We start from the raw sequence: 25105 nt of genomic DNA, 5'->3' as shown, positions 1-25105 counted from the left end.
TATATTGAGATATGTTCTTTGTATACTCAATTTATTGAGAATTTTTATCACGAAAGATGTTGAATTTTGTAAAATGCTTTTTCTGCATCTATTGAGGTGATCATGTGATTTTTATCTTTCATTCTATAAATGTGGTGTGTCACATTTATTGATTTGCATATGTAGACCATGCTTGCATCCTAGAGATGAATCCCACTTGATGATGATGCATGATCCTTTTATGTGCTGTTGAATTTGGTTTGCTAGTATTTTGTTGAGAATTTTTACATCTATATTCATCAAAGATATCTAGTAATATCTTTATCCAGCTTTGGTATTGGGGTAATGCTAGCTTCATAAAATGAGTTTGAGAGTGTTCCTTTTAGGTTTTTGACTAGTTTGAGAAGGACTGTTGTTAATTCTTTTTAAAATGTTTCATGGAATTCACCAGTGAAACCATCTATCTGTTCCTGGGCTTTTCTTTGTTGGGAGGTTTGACTACTGATTCAACCTTCTCACTTGTTATTTGTCTGCTCAGATTTTGTATTTTTCCCTAATTTGAGACAATAATAGACATATTACATTGTATAAGATTAAGGTGTACAACATAATGATTTGATATATGTATATACTGCAAAAAGATAAGCACATTAAGGTCACTTAACATCCATCACTTCACATAGTTACACGTTTTTTCTTTTGATGAGAACTTTTACAATGTACTCTCTTAGCAACTTTCAAATATACAATACAGTTTTGCTAACTTTAGTCTTCATGCCGTATGTTACTTCCTCAACCTCATTTATTTTATAACTGAAACTCTACCTTTTGACCACATTCACCTATTTCCCCAACCCAACACCCCTTGCATGTGGCAAACATCAATCTCTTCTCTGTTTCTACAAATTCAGTTTTATTAGATTCCCCATATAAGTGATATCATACAGTATTTGTCTTTCTTTGTCTGAATTATTTCATTTAGCATAACACCTTCCAGGTTAGTCCACGATGTGGAAAAGACAAGATTTCCCTCTTTCTACAGATGAATAATATTCCATTGTGTGTGTTTGTATATATTTATTTTACCTATTTATCTGTCAAAGGACACTTAGGTTGTTTCTATATCTTGGCTATTATGAATAATGCAGTAACAAATATGGGGTACAGATATCTCTTCAAGATAGTTATTTCTTTTCTTTAGATATATACCCAGAACTGGAATTGAATTATACGGTAGCTCTATTTTTAATTTTTTTACGAGCCTCCATACTGTTTTCCATAGCAGCTGTACCAACTTACATTCCCACCAACAGTATAAAAGGGTCTCCTTTCTCTACATCCTTCCCAGCACTTGTCTTTTGATAACAGCCTTTCTGAAAGGTGTGAGGTAATATCTCATAGTGGTTTTGATTTGCATTTCCTGATGATGAATGATGCTGAGGTACTTTTCGTGTACCTGTTGGCTGTTGGAATATTTTCTTTGAAAAATGTCTACTTAGGTCTTTGGCTTATTTTTTTTTTTTACATCTTTATTGGAGTATAATTGCTTTACAATGGTGTGTTAGTTTCTGCTTTAATAACAAAGTGAATCAGTTATACATATACATATGTTCCCATATCTCTTCCCTCTTGTGTCTCCCTCCCTCCTACCCTCCCTATCCCACCCCTCTAGGTGGTCACAAAGCACCAAGCTGATCTCCCTGTGCTATGCGGCTGCTTCCCACTAGCTATTTTACATTTGGTAGTGTATATATGTCCATGCCACTCTCTCACTTTGTCACAGCTTACCCTTCCCCCTCCCCATATCCTCAAGTCCATTCTCTAGTAGGTCTGTGTCTTTATTCCTGTCTTACCCCTAGGTTCTTCACGATATTTCTTTTTTCTTAAATTCCATATATATGTATTAGCATACGGTATTTGTCTTTCTCTTTCTGACTTACTTCACTTTTATTGGAATATAGTTGATTTACAATATTGTGTTAGTTTCTGTTGTATAGCAAAGTGAATCAGTTAAACATATACATATATCTGCTCTTTTTTAGATTCTTTTCCCATAAAGGTCATTACAGAGTATTGAGCAGAGTTCCCTGTACTATACAGTAGGTTCTTATTAGTTATTTATTTTACATATAGTAGTGTGTATATGTTAGTCCCAATCTCCCAATTTATCCCTCTCTCCCTTTCCACTTTGGTAACCATAAGTTTGTTTTCTATATCTGTGACTCTATTTTTGTTTTGTAAATAAGTTCATTTGTACCATTTTTTAGATTACACATATAATCAATACCATATGATATATGACTTACTCTGTCTGACTTACTTCACTCAGTATGACAATCACTAGGTCCATCCATGTAGCTGCAAATAGCATTATTTTGTTCTCTTTTATGGCTGAGTAATATCCCATTGTATATATGTACCACATCTTCTTTATCCATTCATCCATTGATGAACATTTAGGTTCCTTCCATGTCCTGGCTATTGTAAATAGCACTGCTATGAACATTGGGGTGAATGTTTCTTTTTTTTTTTTAACATATTTATTGGAGTATAATTGCTTTACAATGGTGTGTTAATTTCAGCTTTTTAACAAAGTGAATCAGCTATACGTAAACATATATCCCCATATCTCCTCCCTCTTGCATCTCCCCCCCACCTCTCTACTAACAAATGTAAAATAGATAGCTAGTGGGAAGCAGCCGAATAGCACAGGGAGATCAGCTCGGTGCTTCATGTATCTTTTTGATTTATGGTTTTCTCTGGATATATGCCTAGGAGAAGGATTGCTGGATCATATGGTAGCTCTATTTTTAGTTTTTTAAAGAACTTCCATACTGTTCTCCATAGTGGCTGTACCAATTTACATTCCCACCAACAGTGCAAGAGGGTTCCCTTTACTCCACACCCTCTCCAGCATTTGTTTGCAGACTTTATGATGATGGCCATTCTGACCGGTCTGTGGTGATCCCTCATTGTAGTTTTGATTCGCATTTCTCTAATAATTAGCAATGTTGAGCATCTTTTCATGTGATTTTGGCCATCTATATGTCTTCTTTGGAGGAATGTCTATTAGATCTTCTGCCCACTTTTTGATTGGGTTGTTTGTTTGTTTATTTTTTTTGATGGTGAGCTGCATGAGCTGTTTGTATATTTGGAGTTTAATCCCTTGTCAGTTGCTTCGTTTGTAAATATTTTCTCCCATTCTGTGGGTTGTCTTGTTTTTTTATGGTTTTCCTTGCTGTGCAAAAGCTTGTAAGTTTAATTAGGTCCCATTTGTTTATTTTTGTTTTTATTTTCAGTACTCTAAGAGGTGGATCCAAAAAGATATTGCTGAAACTTATGTCAAAGAATGTTGTGCCTATGTTTTCCTCAAAGAGTTTTATAGTATCTGGTCTTACATTTAGGTCATTAATCCACTTTGAGTTTATTTTTGTGTGTGGTGTTAGAGAATGTTCTAGTTTTATTCTTGTACATGTAGCTGTCCAGTTTCCCCAGCACCATTCATTGAAAAGACTGTCTTTTGTCCACTGTATTTCCTTGCCTCCTTTGTCGTAGATTAATTGACCATAGGTGCATGGGTTTATTTCTGGGCTTTCTATTCTGTTCCACTGATCTATATTTCTGTTTTTGTGCCACTACCATACATTTTTGGAAATGATTTTTTAAATTTTTGTTTTATATTGGAGTTGATTAACAATTTTGTGTTAGTTTCCAGTGTACAGCAGAGTGATTCAGTTATACACAGAGATGTATCTATTCTTTTGCAGATTCATTTCCCATTTAGATTATTACAGAGTATTGATCAGATTTCCCTGAGCTATACAGTAGGTTTTTTTGATAACTTTAGCTTTGTAGTATAGTCTGAAGTCAGGGAGCCTGATACCTCCAGCTCCATTTTTCTTTCTCAGGATTACTATGGCTATACAGAGACTTTTGTTTCCATATAAATTTAAAAAAATTGTTCTAGTTCTGTGAAAAATGTTATTGGTAAATTAATAGGGATTGCATTGAATCTGTAGATTGCCTTAGGGAGTATAGTCATTTTGACAATATTGATTCTTCCAAACCAAGAACATGGTATATCTTTCCATCTGTGTCACCTTCAATTTCTTTCATCAGAGTCTTATAGTTTTCAGAGTACAGGTCTTTTGCCTCATTAGGTAGGTTTATTCCTAGGTATTTTATTCTTTTTGATGAGATGGTAAATGGGATTGTTTCCTTATTTTCTTTCTGATTTTTGCTGTTAGTGTACACAAATACAAGTGATTTCTGAGTGTTAATTTTGTATCCTGCAACTTTATCAAATTCATTGATATGCTCTAGTAGTTTTCTGGTAACGTCTTCAGAATCATCAATGTATAGTACCATGTCATCTGAAAACAGTGACAGTTTTACTTCTTTTCCAGTTTGGATCCCGCTCATTTCTTTTTCTTCTCTGGTTGCTGTGGCTAGGACTCCCAGAACTTGAATAAAAGTGGTAAGAGTGGACATCCTTTTCTTGTTCCTGATCTTAGAGGAAATACTTTCAGCTTTTACCATTGAGTGTGATGTTAGCTGTGGGTTTGTTGTATATGGCCTTTATTATGTTGAGGTAGGTTCCATTTATGACCACTTTCTGGACAGCTTTTATCATAAATGGGTGTTGGAATTGTGAAAAGCCTTTTCTGCATCTATTGAGATAATCATATTTTTTTATACTTTTTAATTTGTTCATGTGGTATATCACAGTGACTAATTTGGGGATAATGAAAAATCCTTGTATCCCTGGGATAAATCCCACTTGATTGTAGTGTTTGATCCTTTTAACATATTGTTGGATTTGGTTTGCTAGTATTTTGTTGAGGATTTTTCCATCTATGTTCTTCAGTGATATTGGCCTGTAATTTTATTTTTTTGTGGTATCTGCATCTGGTTTTGGTATTAGGGTGATGGTGGCCTCATAGAATGAGTTAGGGAGTGTCCCCCCTTGCTATATTTTGGAAGAGTTTGAGAAGGATATGTGTTAACTCTTCTCTAAATGTTTGACAGAATTTGCCTGTGAAGCCATCTGATGTTGGACTTTTGTGTGAAGTTTTGTTTTTTTTTTTCGGTACGCGGGCCTCTCACTGTTGTGGCCTCTCCTGTTGCGGCACACAGGCTCCAGATGCACAGGTTCAGCGGCCATGGCTCACAGGCCCAGCCGCTCCGCAGCATGTGGGATCCTCCCAGACCGGGGCACGAACTCGTGTCCCTGCATTGGCAGGCGAACTCTCAACCACTGTGCCACCAGGGAAGCCCTGAATTTTTTAAAATAAGTTTCAATTTCAGTACTTGTGATTGCTCTATTCATATTTTCTATTTCTTCCTGGTTCAGTCTTGGGAGATTTTACCTTTCTAAGGATTTGTCCATTTCTTCTAGGTTGTCCATTTTATTGGCATATAGTTGCCTGTAGTAGTCTCTTATGATCCTTTGTATTTCTGTGTTGTCCAAAGTAACTTCTTTTTCATATCTAATTTTAGTGATCTGAGCCCTATCCCTTTTTTCTTGATGGGGCTGGCTTAAAGTTTATCAATGTTGTTTATCTTTTCAAAGAACCAGCTTTTAGTTTCACTGTCTTTTCTCTTGTTTTCATCATCTCTATTGCATTTGTTTCTGTTCTGATGTTTATTATTTCTTTCCTTGTACTAACTTTGGGTTTTGTTTGTTCTTATTTCTCTAGTTGCTTACGGTGTAAATTTTTGTTGTTTATTTGTGATTTTTCTTGGTTCCTGAGGTAAGACTGCATTGCCACAAACTTCACTCTTAGAACTGCTTTTGCTGCATCCCATACGTTTTGGATCATCGTGTTTTCATTTTCGTCTGTCTCTAGGTAGTTTTGAATTTCCTCTTTGACTTCTTCAGTGATCCATTTGTTGTTCAGTAACATATAGTTAGCCTCCACATGTTTCTGTTTTTTGCAGTTTTTTTTTCATGTAGTTGATTCCTAATCTCAACATTGCAGTTGGAGTGCTGGCTTGATATAATTTCAATTTTCTTAAATATAGTGAGGCTTACTGTATGGTACACCATGTTATCTGTCCTGGAAAATGTTCTATGTGTACTTGAGAAGAATGTGCATCTTCTCCTTTTAAATGGAATATTCTATAAATATCAATTAAGTCCATTTGTCTAATGTGTCATTTAAGATTTTGTTTCCTTATTGATTTTCTGTCTGAATGATCTGTCCATTGATGAAAATGGGGTGTTAAAGTGCCCCGATATTATTGTGTTACTGTCAATTTCTCATTTTATGGCTGTAAGAATTTGCCTTATATATTGAGGTGCTCCTATGTTGGGTGCATAAATATTTACAATTGTTATATCTTCTTCTTGGATTGATGCTTTGCTCATTATGTGGTATCCTTTTTGTCTCTTGTAACAGTCTTTATTTCAGTCTATTTTGTCTGATATGAGTATCACTACTCCAGCTTTCTTTTGATTTCCATTTGCATGGAATACCTTTTTCCATCCCCTCATTTTCAGTCTGTATGTGTCTCTAGATTTCATGTGGGTCTCTTGTAGACAGCATATATGTGTCTTTTTTTTTTTTAATTTGGATATAGTTGTTTTACAATGTCATGTTAGTTTCTACTGCACAGCGAAGTGGAGTTCCCTTTGCTATACAGCAGGTTCTTGATAGTTTTCTATTTTATACATATTAGTGTATATATGTCAATCCCATTCTCCCAATTCATGCAACCCCCATCCCCCCTTGGTGTCCATACATTTGTTCTCTACACCTATGTCTCTATTTCTGCCTTGCAAACTGGTTCATCTGTACTATTTTTCTAGATTCCACATATATGTGTTAATATATGATATTTATTTTTCTCTTTCTGACATACTTCACTCTGTATGACAGTCTCTAGGTCCATCCATGTCTCTACGAATGACCCAATTTTGTTCCTTTTTACGGCTGAGTAATATTCCATTGCATATATATACCACATCTTTTTCTTTTTTAAATCAATTACGCCAGTCTATGGCTTTTTGTTTGAGGATTTAATCCATTTACATTTAAGATAATTACTGATCTGTATGTTCTTATTGGTATTTTGTTAATTGTTTTGGATTAGTTTCTGTAGTCCTTTTTTCTTCCCTTCCCTTTTTGTTCTCTTCTCTTGTGATTTGATGACTATGTTTAGTGTTGTGTTTGGATTGCTTTTTCTTTTTTTGTGTGTTTGTATCTGTTCTAGATTTTTGCTTTCTGCTTACCATGAGGTTTTGATATAGCAGACTACATATATACAAGGTTTTTTAAAGTTGCTGGTCTCTTAATTTTAAATGGATTTCCAATATCCTGCATTTGTATGCTCCTCTTCTCACTATTGCTGTTTTTGTTATCATATTTTGTGTGGATGCTTGCCTACCTTTACTGTATGTTTGCCTTTACAGTTGCACTTTCCCATTCATAATTTTCTTGTTTCTAGTTGTGGTCTCTTCTTTTCCATGTAGAGAATTCCCCTTAGCATTTGTTGTACAGCTGGTTTGGTGGTGGTGAATTTTCTTAGCTTTTGTTTGCAAAGCATTTGTTTTTCCATGGAATCTGCATGAGAGCTTTGCTTGGTAGAGTATTCTTGGTTGTGTTTTTTCCCTTTCATGGCTTTAGATATATCGTGCCACTCCCTTTGGGGCTGCAGAGCTACTGCTGAACAATCAGCTGATAACTTTATGGAAATTCCCTTGTGTGTTATTTGTTGCTTTTCCTTTGTTGCTTTTAATATTTTCTCTGCCTTTTTTGTCAATTTTATTAATATATGCCTCAGTATGTCCCTCCTTGGGTTTATCCTGTATGGGACTCTCTGCACTTCCTGGTCTTGAGTGGGTGTTTCCTTTCCCATGTAAGGGAAGTTTTTGGCTATTATCTCTTTAAATATTTTCTCAGGACCTTTCTCTCTCTCTTCTCCTTCTGGGACCCCTATAATGCAAATGTTTTTACATTTAATGTTGTCCCAGATGTCTCTGAGACTGTCCTCATTTCTTTTCATTCTTTTTTTCTTTATTCTGTTTTGCAGCAGCAATTTCCCCCAATCTGTCTTCCAGCTCACTTATTTGTTCTTCTGCCTCACTTTTTCTATTGATTCCTTCTAGTGCATTTTTCATTGCAGTTATTGTATTGTTTAATCTTTGTTCTTTTAAGCTTCTAGCGCTTTATTAAACATTTCTTGTATCCTATTGGTCTGTGCTCCATTTTTTTTCTGACATCTTGAATCATCTTTACTCTTATTACTCTGGATTCTTTTCCAGATAGGTTGCCTATCTCTACTTCACTTAGCTGTTCTTCTGGGGTTTTATCTTGTTCTTTCCTCTGGAACATATTTCTCTGCCATCTAATTTTGTTTAGATTTCTGTCTTTGTGGTCTCTGTTCCTCACACTGCAGGATTGTAGCTTTTCTTGCTTCTGGTGTCTGCACCTTGCTGGGTGAGGTGGGACCAGTGGCTTATACAGGCTTCCTGGTGGGAGAGACTGGTGTCTGCCCACTGGTGGGTGGAGCTAGATCTTGTCCCTCTGGGGGTAAGGCCATGGCAAGTGGTGTGTTTATAGGTGGTTGTTGGCTCAGGACGACTTTAGGCAGCCTGTCTGCTGATGGGTGGGGCTGCGTTCCCACCATGTTCATTGTTTGGTCTGAGGCATTCAAGTGCTGGATCCTACAGGCTGTTGTCCAGGTCTTGGTGTCAATATGATGACCTCTGGGAGAGCTCATGATGATCAATATTCCTTGGAGACCCCACCACCAGTGTCCTTGTCCCCACAGTGGCCCACAGCCGACCCCTGCCTCCCTAGGATACTCTCCAAGGCCCGCAGGTAGGTCTGGCCCAGGATCCTATGGAGTCACTGCTTTGCCCTGGGTACCAGTGCATGTGAAACCTTGTGTGCTCCCTCCAAGGGTGTAGTCTGTTTCCACCAGTCCTGTGGAACTCCTAGACTCAAGCCCACTGGCCTTCAAAGCCAAATGTTTTGTGCACTCCTCTTCCCATTGCCAGACCCCCAGGCTGGGGAGACTGATGTGGGGCTCAGAACTCTCACTCCTGTAGGAGAACCTCTGTGATATATTAATTTTCCAGTTTGTGGGTTGCCCAGTTGGTGGGTATAGGATTTGATTATATTGCAGAAGCACCCCTCCTACCATCTCATTGTGGCTTCCTCTTTGTCTTTGGGTGTAGAGTGCATATTTTGGTAGGTTGGGGTCTTTTTTGTCGATGGTTGTTCAGCAGTTAGTTTTGATTTTGTTGTTTTTGTGAGAGGAGATAAGCTCAAGTCCTACTCTGCCGTCTTGTCTCCTGCCCCTGTCATATTTTCTTCTTCACGTTTTCGTGTTACTAATTAGCATACTTTCATTTCAGCTTGAAGAACCTTCAGCATTTATTGTAAGACAAATCTAGTGATGATTAACTCTTTCAGCTTTTTTTTTTTGGTCTGGAAAATTCTTTTTCTCTCCTTTATTTCTGAAGACAACTTTTCTGGGTACAGCATTCCTGGTTGGGTGTTATTTTCTTTCAGTACTTTGAATATATCATTCCACTCTCTCCTTGCCTGCTAGGTTTCTTTTGAGAAATCTGCTGATAGCCTTATGCAGGTTCCCACGCATATGAGAATCGTTTTTTTCTCTTGCTGCTCTTAACCTTCTCTTTTTGTTTTTGATTTTAGACAGCTTTATTATAATGTATCTTAGAGAAGACCATTTTGGGTTGAATTGTTTGGAGACCAGTGAGCCACATGAACTTAGATATCCAAATATCTACCCAGAATTGGGAAGTTCTAGTCATTATTTATTTAAATGATCTTTCTTCCCCTTTCTCCCTCTCTTCTTCTGGAACTCCAATATTTTGTAGATTGTTAATCTTAATTTTATCCTATAAGTCACATATGCATACTTCACTCTTTTAGATTCTTTTTTTTTTTTTCCTACTCTGACTAGTCAATTTCAAATGATCTTTCTTTGACTTCACAGATACTTTCTGCTGGCTCATCAGGTCTGCTATTGATGCTGTCTACTGTATTTTTCATTTCATACATTGTATTCTTCAGCTCTATAACTTGTTTGGTTCTTTTTATGATTTCTACTCTGTTAAATTTCTTATTTTGTTCATGATGTTTTCCTGATTTTGTTGAATTGTTTCTATTGTAGCTCATTGAGCTTCCTTAACACAACTATTTTGAATTGTTTATCATGCAAATCACAGATCTCCTGGTCTTTGTGTGTCAGCTTCTGGAAATTATTGCATTCCATTGATGATGTCTTGTTTCCTTGATTTTTCATATTCCTTCTAGTCTTGTGTTGCTGTCACCTCCTCCAGTTTTTATTGACTGGCCTCATCTATACATCCAATCATAGATTATTTGGTCTGGAACTTCTCCACTGGACTCCCAGACTTTTACAAAAAAACTCTCATCTGTTGGTGAAAATCTGTGTTCTTTAGGGAGATGACAGTAGAAAACTATTTTGTCATTTTGAGGATGTTGTCAGTTTTCAAGGGTGGTAAGTGTCAAAAATACAAGTGTTCCAGAGGCCAAACAATTATATGTAGATATTAGGGAGGGAATTTGGGGAGTGCTCATTTTATTTTTTAAATTAAGCTTTTTATTTTGAGATCATTGTAGATTCACATGCAGTTGTAAGAGAAAATATAGAGATATACCTTGCACCCCTTACTCAATTTCTCCAATGATAGCATTTTGCAAAACTATATTACAGTATTACAGCTAGGATATTAACATTGTTACAGGATACAGTCAAGAGTCATAACATTTCTATCATCATAAGGATTACTCGTGTTATTCTTTTATAACCACACTCACTTCTTTCCTTTCCCTACTCCTTCCTTAACCCCTGGCAAGCAATAATATGTTCCCTATTTCCAAATTATATTATCTGAAGAATGTTATATAAATGGAGTTATACCATATGTAACCTTTGGATGTTGGCTTTTCTCAATCAGCATGAATCCTTAGAAATTCTCCCAAGTTGGTTTATGTACCAATAGTTGGCTCCTTTTTATTGGTGTGTTATATTCCATGGTATAGATGTACCAGAATCTGCTTAATTACACCCATTGAAAGACATCTACGTTGTTTCTAGTTTGGGCTATTATGAAAAAGCTGCTATGGGTATTTGTTTAGAAGTTTTTAAGTAGCAATAAGTTTTTGTTTCTCTGGGATAAATGCCCAGATGTGTCATTGCTGGGTCATTTGGTAGTTGTATGTTTTATGTCTTAAGAAACTACCAAACTATTACATAAAATAGTGGCTGTACTGTTTTACATTCTCACAAGCAAGGTATGAATGATTCTGTTTCCATGCACCCTTGCCAACATTTGGTGTTTTCACAATATTTTCTATTTTAGCCTTTGTAATAGATATGTAATGACATCTCATTGTGGTTTTAATTTACATATTTCCAATGATTAATAATGTTGAACATTTTTTCATGTGTGTAACTGATATCCATATATCCTCTTCAGTGAATTATCTGTCTTGCCCATTTTCTAATTGAAGCGTGTAGTTTTGTTTGTTTGTTTTTACTATTGAGTTTTTAAATTTTTATTTATTTATTTATGGCTGTGTTGGGTCTTAGTTTCTGTGCAAGGGCTTTCTCTAGTTGCGGCGAGTGGGGGCCACTCTTCATCATGGTGCATGGGCCTCTCACTGTCGTGGCCTCTCTTGTTGTGGAGCACAAGCTCCAGATACACAGGATCAGTAGTTGTGGCTCATGGGCCTAGTTGCTCCGCGACATGTGGGATCTTCCCAGACCAGGGCTCAAACCCGTGTCCCTTGCATTGGCATGCAGATTATCAACGACTGTGCCACCAGGGAAGCCCTTACTATTGAGGTTTGAGAGTTCTTTATATATTCTAGATACCAATGTTTTGTCAGATACGTGGTTCGCAAATATATTCCCTAGCCTGTAGCTTGTTTTTTCATCCTCTTTACATGGTCTTTCATGGGGCAAAATTTTCTATTTTGATGAGGTTAATTTTATCAATTTTTTATTTTATAGTTCAAGCTTTTGGTGTCAGTTCTAAGAACTTCTTTGCCTAGACCTAAATCCTGATAATCTTCTCCTACTGTTTTCTAAAATTTTGCAGCTTTAAATTTAAGTTCATTATCTATTTTGAGTTAATTTTTATAGGGTGTGAAATTAGGTTGAGATTATTTTTACTTTTGGCCTGTGGAAGCCCAATTGCTTCAGTGCCATTTGTTTAAAAGGCATCCTTCCTCCACTGAATTGCTTTTGTACCTTTGTGAAAAATCAGTTGGGCATATTTGTGTAGGTCTGTTTTTGGTTTCTCTATTCTGTTCCATTGATCTAACATGTCTATCCCTCTACGAACACCAAACTGTCTTGGTTATTGTAGCTATATAATTAGTTTTCAAATCAGGGTAGACTTATTATTCAAACTTTATTCTATTTCAAGTTTATTTTAGTTATTCTGGGGTACTCATTTGATTTTGAGCTGGCCCTAAAGCCTCTGGAGATTGGGACTGTACTCATGGCCCTAGGGAGCTCCATGATGACAAACTGAAATGGGTTGATGAACCAGGAATTAGCAACCAACTCTCAAGAAGTTATATATCAATTCTTAAAAACAATGCAGTGTAAAAAGGCAAATGTAAAGTGAAAAGGCCTCCCTTGGAGCTAGGCTCTGTCCTCTCTGCTTTTCTTCCAGCCAGGCTTCCCCTTCTCCAGAAGAGTAGACTGAGTTAATAAGGTCCCATGGCATTACAGATTGTGTTGGAATCTGTATTAAGTCTGAACTAGAGAAATCCTAACAATAATGCTCCCTATCACTTCCAGGAAGGGGTTATTGGAAGGATTAAGAAAGCTGGCTTTCTCAGGTATCTGAGAGAACCCCCTTCTTGCTCTTCCTATGTATATGATAAAACTATTGAACTACTAAGCTGTACAATCACTTCTACATGTGTAGTGCCCTTGAGTCTCAAAATATATCACTTACCACAGCCCTGGACTAGGAGAGCCTTGAAAACTCGAAATAGAAATAAGGGAATCAATTTTTAGGAATTCTGTGAAGTTTGAGACTAGATAAGTTTCTTTGAAGACTTCAGGATTGCTATTAAACATGGAAAGCTGTTTAGGTGAACCATTGTTTAAATATTGGGAGACAAGAGAGGACATGTAAGGGATAGCCTTGAGACAAGGCAGAGAAGGAACCTGACACAAAGGTTTGATATGAGCGAGTAGGACTCTTTTCTAGTTCGTTGCTTTGTGCATGTTCCTCTGCTTTATGGTTTCTCAGTGAAAAGATAAGCCAGTCTCAGATAGACTTGAGGGAACTTGGGCTGAAGTAAAGGAACACCATCCCATCATGAAGGTTAGTGTGGTAGGGACAGTGGAGGAATTCAGAGTGAGAGAAGCTCAGAAGGTGAGAGCCTCCAGGTGACAGAGGTGGGCCAGTAGGACAGTAACCACTTTGTAACCTGAGGACTGTCCAGGTGGCTGGGGCTCATATCTCTAAGGAAGAAGCACATTCTCTCAAAGGATTCTACTATTCATACAGATCATAGACTTACTGTTATGAACTCCAGATTACTTTCTAAACTGTCATGTTTTCATGCCTAAGAAGTTAGAAGTGGTTGCCTTTAATTCCCTATCTAAAGTGAATCATATTTCCATGATGAGGGAAAGTGCCAGTGAGGGCCTCCCAAGAGTAAGAAGCAACAAACATTAGAAGGAAGGCCATGTCTAGCCAGAGGCCCAAGCCAGGTACACTCCTCAATTGGAAATCAGATCTTCACAGGCACTCAGCCTCCTCAATGAAAAGGAACCTCATTAGGAATAATTAAGGGTGCTTTATGTGGCTGCTAGAATTTCAGGCAACTTGAATCTGATCATTTTATATGGTGACTCATTCTGAACCAAACAGCCCTTTAAAAGAGCACAAGGGAGGACCTAGGGAAAGTGAAGTCTCATTAAGAGTCATGTACCAAAATGTTCATTGCAGCTCTATTTACAATAGCCCAGAGATGGAAACAACCTAAGTGCCCATCATCAGTTGAATGGATAAAGAAGATGTGGCACATATATACAATGGAATATTACTCAGCCATAAAAAGAAATGAAATTGAGCTATTTGTAATGAGGTGGATAGACCTAGAGTCTGTCATACAGAGTGAAGTAAGTCAGAAAAAGAAAGACAAATACTGTATGCTAACACATATATATGGAATTTAAGAAAAAAAATGTCATGAAGAACCTAGGGGTAAGACAGGAATAAAGACACAGACCTACTGGAGAACGGACTTGAGGATATGGGGGCGGGGAAGGGTGAGCTGTGACAAAGCGAGAAAGAGGCATGGACATATATACACTACCAAACGTAAGGTAGATAGCTAGTGGGAAGCAGCCGCATAGCACAGGGAGATCAGCTCGGTGCTTTGTGACCGTCTGGAGGGATAGGGAGGGTGGGATGGAGGGAGATGCAAGAGGGAAGAGATATGGGAACATATGTATATGTATAACTGATTCACTTTGTTATAAAGCAGAAACTAACACACCATTGTAAAGCAATTATACCCCAATAAAGATGTTAAAAAAAAAAAGATTGCCTACCCTGGGGACAATGATAGTGGCTGTCAGTAATAGAAAGAGCTGTCAGTAATTGAGGCAAGACAGAAAAGTGAGCTGTGCTTTCCCATCATGGAGGATCATCAGAACCCTGAGATGGAGAGGAGAGATCAGAGGACTTGGAGTCAAGCTGACTTAAGTTCAGAGTCACTTTATCCCAAAGATCCTCAGTTTCTTCATCTGGACAATGGGGCTAATAATACCTACTTTTTCAGGGGTACCATAAAAATGAAATGAAGGAACTTATATAGAATGACTGGTACTGAATAAGTTCTCGAAAAAAGGAAGGGATAGTTCCTAGCTTTTGTTTAATTAAGCATTTTAATTTTTTCTAGTTCAGGAAAATGAGAAAATAAAGCTTCATTTCATATTCAGATTGATCCCCAAGGTATTTTTCTTTTTTAAATACTTTATGGTTCAAAAAGAGAATAACTATCTGAATCTTCTGTCTAGGTTCAGTTTTAAGTTGTCCATTCTGATTTGGCGTTCCTGATTTCACAAATGCTCCCAAACCAATGAAAGAATTGTTATGCACATAACCCTAATATATTTATACATATTAATAAAGTCTACAAATTTACTATTGTCCAACTGTTTCTAAATTGTTAGTAAAGTTTAGTTTCTCTCTTTTATTTAAGTGAAAATAAAGGAAACAGAGGTTCTATTTTTACCTGTACCCAATGTGCTATCTTTGGACATGACTGCCTTAAATTATTCACTCCTAAACCTTAAGTCTTTTAAGACCATTTGTCAACTGTCATCAGGGACACCTGGGTATCTGGTCATTTCCCACCACCCCAAGTGAACTTTAGCATGGAAACAAGCCTAGGAATATGCAAGCACATAGCCTATGGCTTCTCAGTCTCACAACGAGAGTGGGTGAGGTCAGGGAGTTTGTAGTTAAAGGCAGTTTTACCTTTTTGTTTCGGGACTTTTCTCACAGTCATTGCAGCCTGCCTCTTCTGATTTTCAGAAATTTCAAAGCCTATAACATAAAAAATACATGACTTTGTTATGAGAAACATAGACCTTTCTTAAATGTATAAATTAGTACAACTTTTCTGGAAGAGTAATTTTGCCAAGATATATCAAAAGTTTTGAAAAGCAAAAAAAGGAAAGTGGTCAGAAACTTGGACAAAGACTTACAACAATGCATTTCAATGTATAGAGGGGCAAAAAAGTGAGATCATGAGTTAAGATGCTGTTAAATGGAGAATGGTTGAATAAAATATAGTATAAAGTGGAAAAATATTTCACAACCAAAAGCAAAAACACAAAGAAAAGGAAAAAAAATGAGTCAAAGATAAGTGATTACAACAGAAAATGTATATAGACTTAATGAAACTTTCAGGAGAAAAAAAAATTGAATGGCAAAAAGTAAGTAATTAATGAAATAACCAAGATGTCTGTGCAAGTTCTTTGTGAATTTTTTAATTGAGTTACTTGGTTTTTGGCTAATTGAGTTGTAGGAGATCCTTATATATTTTGGAAATTATCAGATATATGGTTTGCAAATATTTTCTCCCATTTAATAGGTTGTCTTTTTGTTCTGTTGTTTCTTTCCTTTGCTGTGCATAAGCTTTTTCATTGTATGTAGTCCCACTTGTCTATTTTTGCTTTGCTGTCCATGTTTTTGGTGTCATATCCAAGAAATCATTGCCAAAGAACAATGTCAAGAAGTATTTCTCCAATGTTTTCTTCTAGTATTTTTACAGTCTCCAATCATATGTTTAAGCCTTCAGTTCACTTTGAACTGATTTTCATGTATGGTATAAGGTAGGAGTTCAATTTCATTCTTTTGCATGTGGATATCCAGTTTTCACAACACCATTCATTGAAAAACTATCCTTTCCCGATTGTGTATTCTTGGGACCCTTGTTGAAGATATGTTGAATATATACATGTAGGTTTATTTCTGAGCTCCCTATCCTATTCCATTGGTCTATATGCCTGTCTTTATGCCAGCACCATACTGTTTTAATTACTGTAGCTTTGTAATATATTTAGAATCAGGAATTGTGATGCCTCCAGCTTTGTTCTTCTCTCTCATGGGTGTATTGTGGATCCCTGTGAATTTTAGGATTGTCCTTTTTTTCAGTTTCTGTAAAAAATGTCATTGGAGTTTTAATAGGATCATATTGAGTCTACAGATGGCTTTCAGTAAAATGGATAGTTTATCAACATTGTCTTCTGTTCCATGAACACAGAATGCCTATTTATTTGTGTCTTCTTTAATTTCTTTCAGCAATATTTTGTAGTTTTCCATGTACCAGTCTTTTACCTCCTTGGTTAAGTTTATTCCTAAGTATTATATTCTTTCTGATGCAACTGTAAATGGGATTGTTTGCTTAATTTCTTTTTCAGAGAGGTTGTTGTTAGTGTATAGAAACACAACTTCTTTTTTGTGTTGACTTTGTATCCTACTAATTTACTGAATTCATTTATTAGATGTAAGAGCTTTTGGTGGAGTCTTTAGGGTTTTCTATACATGAGATGATGTCATCTGGAAACAGGAATAATTTTACTTCTTCCTTCCTGATTTGGAGGCATTAATTAATTATTTAAGCCTAATTGCTCTAGCTAGGACTTCCACTACTATTTTGACTAGAAGTGTTGAAACTGGGCATCCTTCTTGTACCTGATCTTAGAGAAAAAGCTTTCAGCTTCTCCTCATTAACTATGATGTTAGCTGTGAGCCTTCCATACATGGCCTTTATTATGTTGAGGTAAATTCCTTCTATACCTTGATAGTTTTTATCATAAAAGGGTGTTGAATTGTGTCAAATGATTTTTCTGCCTCTATAAAGATGATCGTGTGATTTTTTTCCTTCATTTTGTTAGTGTGGTGTATCACATTAATTGATTTTCATATATTGAACAATCCTTGTATCCCAGGGATAAATCCCACTTGGTCATGGTGTATGATCCTTTTATTGTACTGTTGAATTTTGTTTACTAGTGTTTTATTGAGGATTTTCCCATGTATTTTGTTAGGGATATTGGCCTGCAGTTTACTTTTCTTGTAGTGGAAGTCTTAATGTTGTTAAATGCCCATTCACACCCAAAGTCATCTACAGATTCAATGCAATCCAATCAAAACCCCAATGGCACTTTTTTTAAAGAAACAGAAAAATCAATCCTAGAATTCATGTGGAAACACAAAAGACCCATAATAGCTAAAGCAATCTTGAGGGAGAAGAACAAAGCTGGAGGCATCACAATTCCTGTTTCAAAATATACTATGAAGCTACAGTAATTAAAACAGTATGGTGCTGGCATAAAGACAGACATATAGACCAATTGAACATGAGGGAGAGCCCAGAAGAAACCCACACATATACAGTCAACATATCTTTGACAAGGCTGCCAAGAGTACACAATGGGGAAAATATAGTTTACTCAACAAATGGTTCTGTGAAAACTGGATATCCACATGAAAAGGAACGAAATTGAACTTCTACCTTACACCATACATGAAAATCAATGCAAAGTGCACTGAAGACTTAAATGTATGACTTGAAACTGTAAAACTCCTAGAAGAAAAGAGGGAAAAATCTTCTTGACAATGATGTCTTGGATATGATACCAAAAGCATAGGCAACAAAGCAAAAGTAGAAAAATAGGACTACATCAAACTAAAATGTTTCAGCACAGCAAAGGAAAGAAACAACAGATTAAAAATGCAATCTATGCAATGGGAGAAAATATTTGCAAACCATATATCCGATAAGGGGTTAATTTCCAAAATATATAAGAAACTTCTATACTCAATAGCAAAAAAACAAATAACTTGATTAAAAATAATGGGCAAAGGACTTGCATAGACATGTACTCAAATAAGTCATATAAATGGCCAACAGGTATATAAAAAAGGACATCACTAATCATCAAGGAAATGCAAATCTAAACCATAATAAAATATCACCTCACTCCTGTTTAGAGAGCTATTATCAAAGAAACAAAAGATAATAAGTATTGGCAGGAATGTGGAGAAACTGGAACCACAGTAAACTGTTGGGAATTAAAATGATTTAGTCATTATGGAAAACATTATGGAGGTTCCTCATAAAATTAAAAATAGAACTAACATATGATCCAGTAACCCACTTCTTGGTATATATCCAAAATAACTGAAATCAGGATATTGAAGAGATATCAGTACTCTTAGCTTCATTGCAGCATTATTCCCAATAGCCATGATATGGAAACAATCTAAATGTCTGAGGATGGATAAAGGGATAAAGAAAATGTGGTATGTATTTTTGTATACACACACACACACACACACACACACACACACACACACACACACAGGAATATTATTCAGCCCTAAAAAGGAAGGGAATTCTGCCATATGTGACAACATGGATGAATCTGGAGGACATTTGCTAATTAAAATAATGGTGTCACAGAAGGACAAATCCTGTATTTGTATGAATATGAAGTATCTAAACTAGTCAAACTCATAGATACAGAGAGCAGAATGGTGATTCTAGAGGCTGGAAGGAGGGAAAAATGGGAAGCTGCTTTTCTATAGCTATAAAGTTCCATTTACACAAGATATGAATAAGTCCTAGAGACTTGTTGTACAACAATGAGCCTATGGCTAACATTACTATATTGTGCCCTTAAAAATTTGTGAAAAGTATAGAGCTCATGGTAAGTGTTTTTGCCACTTAAAAAAAAAAACAAGAAAGGCTGAGGTCTCCCCCAGGAGAAGAAATTTTGCCTCACAGCTTCAGACTTACAAGCCCTATAGATGACAGCTTTGGCCTATGCTCATGAGTTCAAGCCTGTCCATGATCTTTGATTCCTGACTGCCTGGAGTTGCTTAGCCAGGCTTCACAATCACATAAGGCAATTCCTTATAATAAATCTCTTAATAATAATGCATCTCCTATTGGTTATGCTTCTCTTGTTGAACCCTGACTGATACAATGAGTTATATTAGATTCTGTATTCTTCAACTGGAGAGTTACTTATGATAAATTATGTTTGAAAAAGCAAGTTACAGAGTAATATATATTAAAAAAAAGCAAGTTGAAAAAGCAAGTTAAAGAAAAAGCAAGTTACAGAGTAATATGTATAATATAATGTATAATATAATGTATAGTATAATATAATTTTTCTAAATAAAAATAAAGTCTTATGTGTATATATGTTTATATGAGCTTAAGATTAGTACAGAAAGAGGCACACCTAATTAATACTGATTATCTCACACAGCTTAGGAGCAACAGAAAAGGAAAAAGAGTGCTAAACTTTATTACATTTCCATATGTGTTTAAACATTTATTATGACCATGTATTTATTTTATAATTAAAAAATAAAAAACATAAAAATTATGGTAAATCCATATGACAACCATAAAACATAATAATTAAAATAGTAAATGATTTAGAGAAATGATAATGATATAATTTTTAGTGAAAAATAAGGACATAAAATTATATCTATCCATCAAGAAGTGGCAGAAGTTGAAGGAGACAGATATAAAGATTCAGCCACCCTAGTTTTTTTTTGTTGTTGTTTTTAGACACATAGAAAAAAAAAGATGGGAAGGAAATATATCAAAATGTTTGCAAAAGTTATCTCTGGGTAGTATGTTCATGTGTGATTTTTAGTTTTTTTCTTGTATTTTTTGTGTTTCTTTCCCCAAAATTGCTTACAATGAAAATGATTTACTGTTATAATCAGACCAAAAACCTTAATATTTTTAAAAAGATGAACATAAGCTGTCAGGAAGTAATTTCTGGAAGATTTTATATTGTGTGGGAACCAGAGGGAATGGTATGAATCTTCAAATTGATCTAGGGTTTGCAAAAAGCACACTAAGGCAATTCCTCTAATAGCACTAACAACCTAGACAGGGTCAGAAGTTGCTGGCGCCTGCCATTGGGAGAAGCAGCCAGTAGCATTTCTGTAATGATTCCACATTATGTCCCAAAGCAGTGCCCATAGACTGAAAGCAAATTGACTCCAATGGGACTTAAAGTGAATTATCAATATGCACTCTACCCTAAACCTGAGAAGACTAGGATAAGACTAAGCAGTGTCTTTCTGATTATCCTTCCTTGCCTCTGGACCATTTCAATCGTTAACACTTCAGATAGGAGAATACATTTGCACCAGGACTCAAATGGTAGGCCCATTTTTCTAGAGGCAGTTTCTACCAACTTGAACATACAGGTGTTTTAAGGTATAATTCTCCTCCCTTATAAGTGAGTCAAAACCAGAAATTCTTGTGTCTTCTCATGAAATTTCAATGCCTGGCTGTTTGGTATTTTTATGCCAGAAAGGCAGGACGATGAGTAAGAGACCAGATAGTACTTTGTAAACCACAAAGCTAAAGCCTAAATCCCACAGTTGGAAAGCAGCATAAAAAGTATCTCTACCAGCTATATTCCCTTTGGAAAGGAAAACAACTTATTTCAAGCCAAAGAGTATAATTTAGTATGATTCTAAATCGTGCAAGTGGTCATGGTTTTAGACCCTGTTATATTTTCTATAATTTACTTTAAAAGACTTTCATAAAGAGTGCATGATATATACATGCACATTAATTTTAATCTATACTCTAGGGGCATTTAGTTAACATCTAAAATGCCCTAATCTGGAATATACACTCAAGAGGAGCAGTTCAGTCACCTTAATGCAGGAGGCCTAATTAGCCTAATACATGTTAAAAATGAATTTTCACTGATAAAAAAAGAATGCTGTGCAAGATGTGCCCTGGCCACAAAAGTCTTACAGGCACTTTAGCCCTCACAAGAGCTAGGTATAAGAATTCAGTGAACCCTACAGCCTATACATACACTTCAGAAGGAAGCCTGAAGTTTAAGATTGAAAATGGGTACTATATTTTGGCCCTTGTCAGAGGATTTTGTCACTAGACTCTGACTAGGAACTTAGCTGAATCCTAGATGTTACCAAATCTGCCTCGACTAACCTAACCATTTTACAGAAGATGCTGTTTGTTATGTATCTAAGGACAGAGTTGGGACTTCACTGAAAATACAGAACAGGCTCTATGACTGCTTTTGTGTTTGTTTGCTAATAAATTTTTGTATGTTTGGGAGAATCGAGCCTGAGGTTTTATTTCAGTGTAATAATCTTATCTAGTAATGAGAATGTAGGGGAGACCAACCTCTATCACTTAACCTTGACTAATAGAAACTATTGGTATCTACCAAAAATAACCTAATAATAGGGGACCACCAAAGTGGATTAGGTTAGTTTGAAACAAAAATCTTCTCTGCCTCTGAAAAAATGAAAACTAATTTAACTCACTATGTTCTTCATAGCCATATTCTTCTTTCTCCTCTCAGGTCACTTACCGATTTTTTCATCTTCCTGCACCATTTTCCTCTCTTCTCTGAAAGCCCTGAGCCAGCGTATCTTCTCCTCCAACTTCTTGGCAAAGAATAGGTGAATCTCCTCAGTTTCCTTGTTATGAAGCTTGAAGGCATTTTTCATGCTGACATTGAAGTCATCATCTCTGCCATCTTCAATGTCAACTACCTCATATTTATCCATATCAATGCGGCCTTTGTAGTACAGGATGTCTCTCCGGATCAGGTCCTAGGTAGGAAGAAAGAGAAGGCTTTTTGTTGAAGGTATGTGGAGAGTGGGTACCAGGAGACTCGGCACATGGGCGTAGCAGGATGCTAACATTGCCATTGTTCTGGAGTATCAATGAGGGGTGGTTTGGTCTAAATTTGGGCAGGTTAGCTTAGTGTATGACACTAATAGTTGGTTAACTAGATGCTCTTAGAGAAAGCCTCTGGCCTACATCCATAGAGTTTGTCTCAGACCTCAGCCTCAATCCATGTATGTGTTTGCAAGACTGCTGATGGGAAGTAGGAAGCAGTAAGTCACACAAGCACAGTTAGCAAGGGCTTTTCCTCTTTCACAATATTTGGAAGCCTTCCAGAAGTATGAAATGAATTGGTTGGTTGCGTGCAGTATACACAGGAATCCAAGCAAGCCAATGAGACTTACATATCAGAGGGGAGATGAGTGATAATAGTAGCTAGGTGGCCACAGGCTGCTGGCCAGGAAAGATTACTTAGGGAAGGTTGAACATTTAGCACTCTGGGGAGTTTTGGAGAAGGCATAGTCTAGGAGGAGAAATGGGGGGAAAGTGAATATAAAGCTTCATATATTGGCATGAATGAATCTCACAAATCTTATTCTGTGAGAAAAATAAAAGTTGTAGTTGGATACAAATAGTATATTTCCTATCTGTTATGATTTTTGTTTTGTTCTTGGGTACACAGAATTGAATCCCAAATCTCAGTCCATGAGACACTCATCATTACTCAATGCATAGTGCTCTGATTTCTCTATTTATTTACTTACTTACTTTTAATGATGTATTAACTTTCGGTGAACCCACTGCTCATTCCAAAAGCTACGACGCCAAGGCAACCTCCATATTGAATCACATGCTCATCATTCCCCTGGTTTCTTTTCTATATAGCTTTATCTCATCTATATCTATTCCATTTATATAAGGTTTATAAACATACAAAACAATGCCATCTAATGTTTAGGCATACATACATATGTACAATAATTATGTAAAAATATACAACAATGATACATGCCAAATTCAAGAGAGTACAGAGAGGAGAATGGGGACAAGTGAGAAAGAAGGAAAAGGAAGGGAAGAAAAGAGGGGGAGGATAAAGACTGTATTTGTAATGATTTATTTCTTAAGTTGGATAGTAAGTGTTCATTCTATTGTTTTTATATCTTTTTGAATATCAAGAATTTCATAAGTTAAAAAAAGAAAAACAGAGGGGTGGATGAAATGAACTGTGGGTCTGTGGAATGTAAGGTCTGATAAGTAACTGTCTCACAATGGTCTTTCAGCCCCATCTCCTCTCAGCACTGCCCTCAGCTTCCCTTGAAAACACACCTACTGCTGCATGTGATGTGGCTGAGTCTGTCCAAGGAGGGCCCCAGTGAGCCCTGCTCTGACAGATGTCTTCTACTAGTAGCAGGGGCCCTTTCTGGCCAACTCTCCCTCCTCTCTACTTATATTTGGCCTTCTAGACTATCTGATAGAGTCAGAAATGTTCATTAATTTTTATTACCATTACATGGTCTGGTTAAACTATTCCCATTTTACTGAATTGTCTGACATGCCTCACAGTTCACAGCTGCAGGCTACCTGCAAAGAATTTGCCTTTGGCCACTCACATTCCCAGTCCTAACTCTTCACACTGCATGGTAAACTCCACTTTTCTGTAGGGCTGGGGAAGACTGTCTTTAAGGATTCCCAGCATAGCTCTATCAATCTCAAAGCCCCAGGCTGGGAAATACAGGTGTTGATAAATTGCTTTGCAAAAAATAACAATCATGGTGTTCTTCTTCCTTTCATAGTGATTATGCATATAAATAGGCTTTCGAGTACAGATGGGTTCTGATCTGTTGGGTAACCTTGGCATCAAGTTTATAGGAGAGAGAGTTCTGCTGTATGGAGTGGGACAATGTAGCTCCAAGCTTGTTTCAGAGCCTGGATTCCTTTCACCATGCTCAAAGTGGACAAGCTCAGTCCTGCCAAAATTATGTGGTGGCGCCCATGCACTGACTTCCATAATCCCCAGGAACACTTTGTGAAACATATGCATAAAAAGTAGGCCCTGTCAGGCTAATATAACTACAAAAGCAGAACAAGCTGAGGAGAATGGATCAATGTAAACTACTTTGATCTTGTAAAGTCTTGAAACCTGCCTTACAATACATAATACAAATACACACAGACCTGGACCACACAGCTAATAGGTGGGTGTCCACCTGGCTAGAACATGGGCAGGCTCAACCTCCCTCTATTCCTAACTTCAGCCTGCAGCTTCCTTTCCCTCTGAGTTGGAACGTCATAACCATTGTTAGCCTTCAAAATCTTTACTAGTTTCCAAAAATGGAAAGAATGTATACGATCTTGGAGCTAAATTTAAAGCATCAACTGAAACTCCTATTGTTTCTTTAGGTATTTATCGATAATAAGGAAAGAGAAAGAATTCAATGTTTGTGGCACAGGAGCAGGGCTAGAAGGATGTGTCATTAAAATTCTCCCTTTGCCTGCCCTTTCTGGCTCCCCAGAGCGTTGAATGTGAGTTTTCAGGCATCAGATTAGTCATAAAGTCGAGTGTAGAAATGTGATAGGAATGATTAAGAATGATCCACTGTTCAGAAAATCCAACCAGAAAGGGTAGCTAAGGCCACCAAGCAGCATGGAATGAATGGTGGAAATAACATGAGTTAGAGCCTGAAGTTCTGAGTTTGAATCCTAGCTGCTTAACCTACTAGCTGTGTTGTACTGGGCAAATGAATTAACCTCACTGAGCCTCGATTTCCTCAACTATAAAACTAGGAGAGTCATTCTCACCTTGTAAAATTGTAAAGCTCAAATCTAAACATGCAGTTTCCAGGTCATGAGGCCAGCCTTGTCTGATAAACATGGTGCTGAGCTTTCTTTCTTCTAGATCAGTGTTTCATAGCTCTTTAAAACTC

At 36.7% G+C, this 25105-nt stretch overlaps 1 protein-coding gene across 3 annotated transcripts in view; it reads right to left on the bottom strand.

Annotated features, from left to right (window-relative positions):
* The window catches only part of ARHGEF9 (Cdc42 guanine nucleotide exchange factor 9), a 217100-nt gene that overhangs the window by 2360 nt on the left and 189635 nt on the right, over nt 1-25105 (bottom strand). For all 3 annotated transcript variants that reach the window (XM_029241365.1, XM_029241367.1, XM_029241368.1), the window contains exons 8-9: nt 21922-22165; nt 15500-15568 (exon numbers count right to left, since the gene is read on the bottom strand). In XM_029241365.1, coding sequence (XP_029097198.1) covers nt 15500-15568; nt 21922-22165 — 313 coding nt within the window. The remainder of the gene's footprint in view (nt 1-15499; nt 15569-21921; nt 22166-25105) is intronic.

The sequence above is a fragment of the Monodon monoceros genome, unplaced genomic scaffold (genome assembly GCF_005190385.1).
Source record: "Monodon monoceros isolate NGI ecotype Baffin Bay Population unplaced genomic scaffold, NGI_Narwhal_1 Super_Scaffold_22, whole genome shotgun sequence".
NCBI lineage: Eukaryota > Metazoa > Chordata > Mammalia > Artiodactyla > Monodontidae > Monodon > Monodon monoceros.
The sequence above is the reverse complement of the archived record's forward strand: the minus strand, read 5'-3'. Positions and strand labels throughout refer to the sequence as shown.